The 9,997-nt window shown below is 46.8% G+C and overlaps 1 protein-coding gene across 1 annotated transcript; it reads right to left on the bottom strand.

Moving 5' to 3' along the window:
- Window positions 1-361: 361 nt before the first annotated feature.
- Window positions 362-1,332, bottom strand: LOC149751263 (uncharacterized). Its single transcript, XM_089927644.1, has one exon. The coding sequence runs from the start codon at window positions 1,291-1,293 to the stop codon at window positions 685-687; it is 609 nt and encodes a 202-aa protein (XP_089783770.1). The 5' UTR covers window positions 1,294-1,332; the 3' UTR covers window positions 362-684.
- Between the last annotated feature and the right edge of the window lie 8,665 nt (window positions 1,333-9,997).

Below are 9,997 nucleotides of genomic sequence, written 5' to 3'. Positions count from 1 at the left end.
GGCCACATTACTTAATATACAAATCGTTTATGTTGTGTCCTATATTGCCTACTATTAACAATTTCAAATTTGGGCTCTATGCTTCACTAAAAAAAAATCGAGCACTTTTATGAACCTATGGATATTTCATATATACGGGATTGAGATGGAGGGAATTGAATATGAGAAATTCTGTTCAAGAAATACAGAAAGAAATATTATAGCCAAAAGCTTCAACTAACCAATATACTATGCTAGCCAAAAGGCAAGTTACTAATTAATAATGAGGGCAAAACCAAAATCAAAGATATGACCATTGTGATCAAATCAAGAGATGACAATATATACATAATCAGTCATTATATCATGTAATAATCACCAATCACTATATCATTGGTATCATGTCTTGATTTATCATGATGACCGATCTTTGCTTGAAATCTCCATTCCTAGTAAAGCTGTTAACCAGAGCATTGTGTACTGGTCTCATACAAGTGCATATATATATATATATATATATACTACTCTTCTCTTTATAATCTTGCAGATCTGGATTCAAAGGAAAAGATTAGAGCAAAGAAAAACAGATACTAATCTTCAATTCATTCAACACAAATAAAAGTTACCGCTGATATCCAACAAAGACATATAACCCAACCCGGCCCTTGCTTGTTTTTCAAAAGAAAAAAGGCCTAAGAGAGCTAATTAAACACACCGGGTAGAAGGCTTCTGCTTGGAAGTCTTGGAGTGCAACGAAGCAACACCCTCCTCCCTTCTCTTGCTTGAAGCACTCAGCAGCTTAGACCAAAACCCTCCTTTCTTCTCCTTCCTCTCCTCCTCCTCCTCCTCCTCCCCTTTCTCTTGCTTCTCCTTGTTTTCACCATTCCGGCCCCTCGCCAGGACCAACGAGTGGCTCTTCGTCAGCTCGTCGCTCCGACCGACTGACTCTCGGTCCTCGACGCTCCTTTTGAAATGAAAGGACGGCCTCGACCTCTTCAGATCATTGTAGGAAGGTGACACATCGAAAAAAGAGAGGGAAAAGTAAGGAGATGAAGAGGTACTGGAAGAAGCAGCACAGCGTCCGGAGGGGGCGGCCGAGAAGAGGCGGGAGAGAGCTTCTCGGAGGCAGTAGGGGCATACTCCTATTGACGTCAAGTGCATTGGGTGCCGTTTGCACCGGTCTCCCTCTATCTCCGGCTGAAGCATTTTTCTCCTCTCTCCCCCCGTTTGTCTCTTTGGGTTCTTGGGATTTCTCTTGCGGAGGCTGGAAATCAGCATGTCATAAACAAAAGTTCCTGCAGGAACTTCTATCATTGGGGTGCGTGGCAAATTTATATTGGCTGTACGACTATGGCATACATCTTATTTAGCGGGAAGTTTCCTCTAAATAGGGAGAGAATTCCACGTATATTACTTTTTTTTTTCGGGCTATGAAATCTGCTATGTAGCAGGAGTATCCTGTAAGTTAAGACTAAATTCCTACAAGTTAAAGTTGTCGAGGATCCATTGCTATGTCTTTAGGTTAGGATCGCCGAGCTTCTACAAATCCTATCTTTCTCTTAAAAAAATAAGAAGTCTATAAATGAATAATTGAATATGTAATGTTTGCCTATCTGGTATGGCTTCCCGTGGGGATTGTTAGTTGGGCAAATCAACAAACCCTAATGGTCAGAAGTTTAGGCTTAATTTTTAGACGATACATCTTCCAAAGTAAATCTGACTGGTTCTGTATTCAATTCTTGACCGTGCATCTCCGAAAAAGATTTAAACCTAAGTTATTATTGTACAAGTAGGTCCCCCATCTTTTTCTTTTATTTCTATCTGTTAGTAATATGTTCTTAGTAACTTTTTATTTGACAAACAAAAGTATAGATATGGATATCAGAAATAAGTGTAAATACAAATTTTGAGTAGGATTTTATACCACTTTGTATTTTATTAACTCAGATTAACAAACAAACCTACAACTTTCATTAGTAAACAAAAAATAATGTTACAAAAACAATAAACAAATAATATTGTTATATCCAGTTAACCATATGATACTTTTGGTGGATGCTAACGACTTTGCTGCGTTACACAATTTGGTTAAAAGGCCTATAATTGTTAATGATGCAATTACAAAACTAAATATGCCACTTTATGAAATTAAATAAGAAACATATCAATATTGTCACTTAGCCACCTTTAAAGCTTATTGGAGATATATGAGAAGAATAATGAAAATATGAGACATTTGGATACGGATGTGACTCAACACAAAAGTTGGATCGAGAAAATGAACCAAACCTCATGCAAATTAGAAGATATAGATGCTATCAAGCAAATGTGGGAACCCTATTTCCTAGGTATTTATGAGGCTCCTAATTAATTATGCTCGTTTATATGAGAAACCTCTCATTAAGCTGGTTGAAAACTAATAAATTTTCCAAGGATTTACAAGATAGAAAGATAAAGCATGAAATGACCAAAATACCCTTAAGCATAATTTATATGAGCAAGGATTCATAAATAATGTTACAAAACAAAACGTCACAGGATAAAAAAATATGGCATGCAATGACCTAAATTCTCGTAAGCATAATTTACGGCTTAGTGGGATAAAATAAGAGAACATGAGGAAATCCCTTTTAGCAACACTTCATGATTTGCAATATATCTGAGTCATAGTTTTACTTAATTTTGTCCAATATTGAGGCATTTTACTCATTCTTTTTGTTTTTAATATTAATTTGCAATTAATAACATAAATCACAATCATTTGAATCTGATTCTTTATAATCATAAAAGGAGCAACGTAAATTGTCATGACGATATCTGAATGCAAAAATTAATGAACCAAAGAACAGACTTAGAATATTGATGACAGGTTAAACAAGGCAATTTGCAGAAAGCCAAAGCATTTAACAAAAGGTAGCGTTGCCCTCAAAGTAAAAGAGGATCAGATTCTGCACCAAAATTTCAAAGGTTAAAGCAACGGACGTCTTTAAGAAAGCAGACCCAATACTTCCAAGTTTCAACGAGGCACGATAAAAAATCAAAGAAAGAACAGGATGAGCACTTGGTAACTAAATGTAGCTCAAGGTGAAATCTGGACGAGTAACATTGTATGACACTTGATAATGCCCAAGGTGACACGAGTTACACAAAGGATATCCCCTCATCCCATTTGATGTGTCAAAAACTTTCACAAAGAATCAACAACTGCTGCATAAGCTCGCATTTCACATCATCTGCTGCATCCATGAACCTAGCAGAAGCTGTTAAAATCACTTTTGTTCAATATGAATCTAGAATGACTGTTAATAAAAGCGCGCACACACACACACACACACACACACACACACATACACACACACACACATATATATATATATATATATATATATATATATGTATATACACTGTGTACTCAATGGTATATGCTCGTGGTATATGAGAGGGCTATAGCATGCCAAAGTGCACGTCCTCCAGTTAGTGCACCCTATAATGAGTTTTCTGCATTCATGCAATGTCCTGCATGATAATTCTAATGTTCTTTGGTAACCTTTTCACTATATGAGAAAACAACCTCCTCTACATAGTCCACACTAGCCAGCTGCGAACCTAGCTGAAAGGATCCTAAATCAGCTTAAACTGAAAAAATCAATATTCAAAACAGAAACAGAGGATATATAAAAGTAGAATAGTCTGAACAAACATGTATGTAAGTACGTGTCGCTCGATCGATCACATCGCTTTGATCCCCATTGATCAGAAGATAAAGCCAATGAGTAAACATAGAATACATAAATGTCCTGCCTCCCTTCCTTATCTTAAGAATAAAGTATGATAAGCATTGCTTCTTGCTTTGCTGCAAGGGTGAAAGCTGCTCAGAGAAGTCTGTTTGGTAATAGGCTATGCCTGTGAGGTTCCTCATTGGCTCTGATGCAGGCACCTCTTTCTAAGGAATATCCATCTGGTCAGAAGTGAGAGGATTCTGGGAGATGAAAGGAAGTGTGATTAAGTGAGAAGTGTGGTTCTTGGAGTTAGCCCAATGCAAGTCTTAGGTTAGTACGGACTGCCTCAGGTTTGTCTTACACCCAGGTTGTTTCTCTACGGTAGCTGGAAAGTCTTTCAAGTTCTTTCCTTGAAGGTGATGTAGAATAGATAAGGAATAATGATATACTGCAACACTTACATTGGCTATGCAATTATTACATCAAGTGCCCCTATAAAACTTGTGATCAAATTAGATGCGTCTACGTAATCAAGCAGTGGGCAAGAGCAGTCAACACATTGGGTGGAAGCATGAATGTCAAGCAAGCGGAAAGCAGGTGCGAAAATGACATGGCTAAGGAGGCCTTGCATCAAAACAGTCTTCAATAAAACAAATATTAAGAAAAAACACTATATATTTAAAAGGGGAAATAGTAATCTTACCAAATTTAACAAGTCGAATACAACATTTATAGGCACTGCTGTCCTAATAAACTATGATGAAAACCCCTGTAAGCCTTGAATATTCACTCGATATGACGAGCAATATGACAAACCCTGAATATTCACTCCATAGACCATCAACCACAGACTAGGGAAAAAAAATTCTAGGTATTAGAACACCAGTCATAACAAAGAAAAAAAGATTGAGACAACCACAAAGTTTATTTATTTTTATTTTATTTTATTTTTTTTGTTGTAAACGGCAATTTCATATAACTTTAACGTGAGTACATCTTGTAATATCAGAAGAAAGCAAAAAATACAGTGGGGGCGGGAGCTCTACCGTGGAAGTCCAACAAATGTCCCCTGAATGTCGTGCAACGTAAGAGGCGACCCAGTCTGCCACAGTGTTCGCCTCCCGGAACACATGTACTGCCTCAAAATCGTCCATCTCCAGTGCCATCCTGCGGGTCTCACGAATGAGAGGATGTCCATCACCATATCTGTCCGCACCCTGAATCCAGTCGATCACTATAGAGGAATCCCCCTCGAGGTGCACCCGCCTAGCACCAAGGACCCGCCTGGCATAGGATACGCCCTCCCAAGTTGCCCGTAGCTCAGCTCCCACTATTGTGAACCCAGGCGTATATCAGCCACCCGCCACTACCAGCCGTCCAAGATGATCTCTGATGACAAATCCAACCCCGCCGGACCTGCCCTCTAATGCTACACTACCATCAAAACTCACCTTGAGATAGCCAGGGGGTGGGGGCACCCAAGAAGCAAACACAAACCTGGGCGCTAGAACAGCACAATGAGTACCCCAGATGTCCCTGACCGTCCCAAGAGAACACAAGTCGAGACCGGAAGAAACCTCCCCAGCCTGAAGCACAGCTCTGTCCACCACCATCCTCGTCGTGAGCCTCCTGCCCTCAAACATACGTGCATTCCGATCCAACCAAATATGGTAGGCCAGATATGCTCTAAGTATACCCGCCTGGACGAACCTAGGGCTCCGCATGGAAGCCCTCAGCAAATGTAACAAATCCTGTGCCGACTCCACTGAACAAGGGAGAGGAACAGGTGACCTCCTCCATATCTCCCTAGCCCTGGGACACTGCAAGAGGACATGCTCAATGGTCTCCACGGCGTCTGTGCACAACACGCAAAACTGGGGGATCCGCACTCCCCGCCTGACTAGCACACTTCTGGTAGGTAGGCATCCCCAGGCCACCTTCCAGATAAAAAGTGCCACCCGCGGATGGATACACATCTTCCAAATCCATCCTCCCTCAATCTGCCGGACTGGCTCCCCACTGAAGAGTGCCATAAGATCCCTAGCCCGCACCTGTGACCGTCCCGATGGTACCCATATCAGCCTATCAGACTCCCCTCTGGTGGGCACCGGAATAGCCAAGACCATCTCTGCCAGCTGCTCCCCAAACACCTCTCGGACCAACCCCACCCTCCACCTGCCCTCATCTGGGAACATCAGATTGCTGACCCTACATCCGGCTAAGCGTCCGGAGTCCACCATGGTGGGCAAGCGGCTGATCGGCTGCGTGGTCACCCAACAGTCCTCCAGCACATCAATCGAGCATCCATCGCCAACAGCCCATCTGATCTCCGGCAGTACCGCCCCAGCTCTGGCACACATCTCCCTCCACACTGGAGAGTGGTGACGGGCTGCTCTCCCTCCGGGAATCAAAGCTCCATACTTAGCCCTCAACAACGAGGACCACATGCAATCGGGCTCCATAACAAATCTAGCAACATGTCGTGCCGCTAAAGCCTCCCGCCTCACCAACAAGGACTGTACCCCTAAACCACCCCTTCTTGTCGGTTGACACACCACCTCCCATGCCAGCAGATGAATGCCATCTCTACCACCCTGCCTCCCCCAGATAAAACTTCTGAGAAGCTGCTCAATAATCCTCAGAACCGCCACCGGGATGAAGGCGGTTGAAAGTAGATAGGTAGGGATCGAGGAAAGGACTGACCGAACCAACGTGATCCTCCCCATCATAGATAGTGAGTGCCTCTGCCAACCCTCCACCCTCTGCCTGATGCTAGCCTCCAGAAAAGTACAATCCCTGCCGCGAAGCCGCCGACCAGACAGCGGAACCCCCAGATACGTCAACATGCCATCCTGCTCCGCCACCCCCAAAATCTCCATGATAGGGTTCTTCTCCTCTCGTCTGGTCAACAGGCTGAAGCAAACTGCAGATTTCGATAAATTAACCCGTTGACCTGATATAGCACAGTAGTCCCGTAGAACCCTACCCAGAACTCGGGCGTCCTGCCGTGTCGACCGGGCCAATAGCAAAAGATCATCCGCAAACAGCAGGTGAGAGATCGAGGGGGCATCCACTGCTGGTCTGTAAGCATCCAGCTCCTGAGAAGATACAGCCTGATGCAAGAATCTGGATAAAGTGTCCGCACAGATAATAAACAATAGAGGAGAAAGCGGGCATCCCTGCCGCAAACCTCCTGACGACACAAAGAAGCGGGAGGGTGTGCCATTCACCAAGATGGCAAAAGAAGGAGCCCTGACACAACCCATAATCCACTGAATCCATGTCTCCGGGAAGCCAAACACCTGCAGAGACTGATGGACAAAGTCCCACCGCATCCTATCATAGGCCCTCTCCATATCAAGCTTGACCCCCATCAAGCTCCTCCTCATCGGGGCCCTCCCCAGATCGAACATGAACTCCTGAGCTATCAATACATTGTCGGAGATGCTCCGACCACCTATGAAAGCACCCTGCTCCAAACTAATCAGCCTCGGGAGTAAGTCCCTCATCCTGACAGCAAGAATCTTCGCCGTTGCCTTATACAAAGTGGTGCATAGGCTGATCGGTCGAAAGTGACCCGGCTCAGTGGCATCCTGCCGCTTCGGAATCAAGGTGATGAAGGTCATCTGCCAGTCCGGTGACATCACAGCTGTGGTAAAGAACTGCTGTATGGCCGCCGTCACATCCTGTCCCACTACCATCCAGTACCTCCGGAAGAACAACGGTGGAAAACCATCTGGCCCTGGTGCCTTCTCCCCCTCAAGGGACCACACTGCCGCCCTAATCTCCTCCTCTGAAACTGGTCTAATCAGTGCATCTGTCTCCTCCTCCGACACCCTCACTGTAGGCATCGGCATCTCCACTCGACTCCCCCCATCTAACGACTCCGTCCACCTCACTCTAAAGAAACTCTCCATAATCCTCCGGATCGTGTCAGGGTCCTCCGACAGCTGCCCATCCTCACTCCTGATGACTCTGATCCTGTTCTGATGCCTTCTGATCACTGTCGCCTGATGAAAAAATCTAGTGTTCCGATCTCCCTCCAAGATCCACTGGACCCTGGACTTCTGTCTCCATAATGTATCCTGCTGCCTGAGTAGGGAATCATGTAAGGCCAAGTGCGATCTGAGCTCCCCCATCTCCTCCTCCGATAACCCTCCCATCTGTACCTCCTGAGACTGTAATCTGTCGATGGCCGCCTCCTCCTCCTCTGTTCTCCTGAAAATGTTCCCCACCTCCTCACGGTTCCACCTTCGCAACCGCCTCCTGGTCAACTCCAACCTCCGGGACACCCGATACATAGCATCACCCCTCACTGGGGTACTCCATGCCTCCCGCACCATATCCCAGGACCGTGGGTAGCACAGCCAGAACTTCTCAAATCTGAAGGGGGATCGAACTGGGATGTGTACCTCAGTACTAACCAACAATGGATTATGATCCAAAGCTATCCTCGGCAGATGTCTAACATGATGATCAGGAAAACTCTGAATCCACCCAGCTGTAGCACATGCTCTGTCTAGTCTCTCCCACACACGTGCCCGTCCCTGCTGATTGTTGCACCATGTGTACCTAGGGCCCGTAAATCCCAAATCAATCAGACCATTTGATGTAAGAAAGTCCTGAAACTCCTTAATCTTCCTTTCATGGGAGAAAGGTTTACCCCCCATCTTTTCCTGAGGATCAACAATGCAATTGAAATCACCTGCCACCAGCATAGGATAGCCCTGACTAATCATCTGTGAAGCCTCCTCCCACAGTGTCCTCCTCACCCTATAATCAGTGCTAGCATATACCGCTGACAGTACCCAAGGGCTACGGTTGTCCTCTGAAATCACCATAATCACCTCCTGATTGCAGACATTGAAACAATCCAATCTACACCGTCCATATCCCCAAGTAACAATAATGCCTCCTGACAAACCTTGGGATTCCACAGCATAGAACCCCTAAGATCTCGGAATCGCCCTTCTGGCCTTCTGTAAACTGCCTCCCGAAAGCCGGGTCTCAAATAGTACACAAATATCCGGATTGTGCTGCTGCACCATCCTGCGAAAAGCCGGGGCAAAGGATGGTTTCCCCGCACCACGACAATTCCACAAAAAAATCATCATAAATCACCGGATGAAACCGCACAGCCCGCATCCCCCGAGCTGTTGCTGCCACCTGTGTCCACTACCATACCCTCTTCAATACCTTGAGATTCCCTATTCACTCCCTTCGCCGAAGCCATCATTTGGAGAAAAATTTGAAGATGCTGCCCTCCACTGTTCCCTTGTGCCATAGGGTCCACAGTGCCCATGGAGCCCGTGCCACAAACCCCAGACTCCCCAAACTCCTTCCCACAGTCGTCCGGCTTGATCCCTTCCATCGAGTCAACCAACTTCCCCTTCCCCTTGTTTAGAACAGTGGAACTGGGACTATTCAACCGTGCCAAATGGCACGAAATGGAAACAGGGGATGTAGAGCTTACCTTCTTCTCCTGACCAGCATCGAAACCACCATCCCCATCGAACCGCCGCGCCGCCGCCTCCACCGGACACGGCCCGAGTGTCGCCGCCGGGGCTTGCTCCGACAGTCCCGTCGCCACCGAGAGAGCTCGGAACAACCGTCGTCCGTGGGGTTCCTCCACCCCATGCCGTGAAGCGCCTCCACCCGGCACGACCGGATGCTCTGCCCGAGGAGGTCGCCCGTGCACCGGCGCAAGGGGCGGTGGCAAGCTCTTGCTCCTCCGACGGAGCACCGGACGTCCGCCCTTCGCAAAGGAAGGCATCCTCCCTCCTTTCGGCCTCAAGGGGCCACCTATCGAGCCCTCCCCGGATTGGATTCTCGTCGGGCTCCTGGACCGCTTCAGCGGGCTCAGGCCCGGCCCACCTCGGCGCGAAGCCCATCACTAGAGCTGGGCCTCACCTCACTCCGGCCCTGATAAGGTGCGGACCAGCTTGAGTCAGACCCAGCCCCTGACTCGGATTCCAACTCGGATCGCGGGCCGAGTTGACTCGTTTCCCCCATCGTCACGCCCGCGCTCGCCGCCGAAACGTCCTTCTCCGGCGTTCTCCGGCGGGCCACCTTAGACGGTTTCTGCCAACCATCAAGGTCCACCGGAGAAGCCGCCGTTGCCTGAGTATCTCCAGTCGTACCGGGGCTCGGAGGGGAGCTAACCGGCTTCTTCCTCGCACTGCTGCCGGGCGCCTCCTTCTTCCGAGAAGCCCTCGAGAACGGACCAATTCGGTTTGTCACTAGCCATGGTCCATAGGGGCCTTCCACCCCAGATCGCTTTCCATCCCCCCTCATACTAA

Source organism: Phoenix dactylifera, chromosome 15, assembly GCF_051530095.1.
Source record: "Phoenix dactylifera cultivar Ajwa chromosome 15, Ajwa_hap1_PhDact_Kaust_v1.1, whole genome shotgun sequence".
NCBI lineage: Eukaryota > Viridiplantae > Streptophyta > Magnoliopsida > Arecales > Arecaceae > Phoenix > Phoenix dactylifera.
This window is presented reverse-complemented; position numbering and strand designations above follow the sequence as displayed.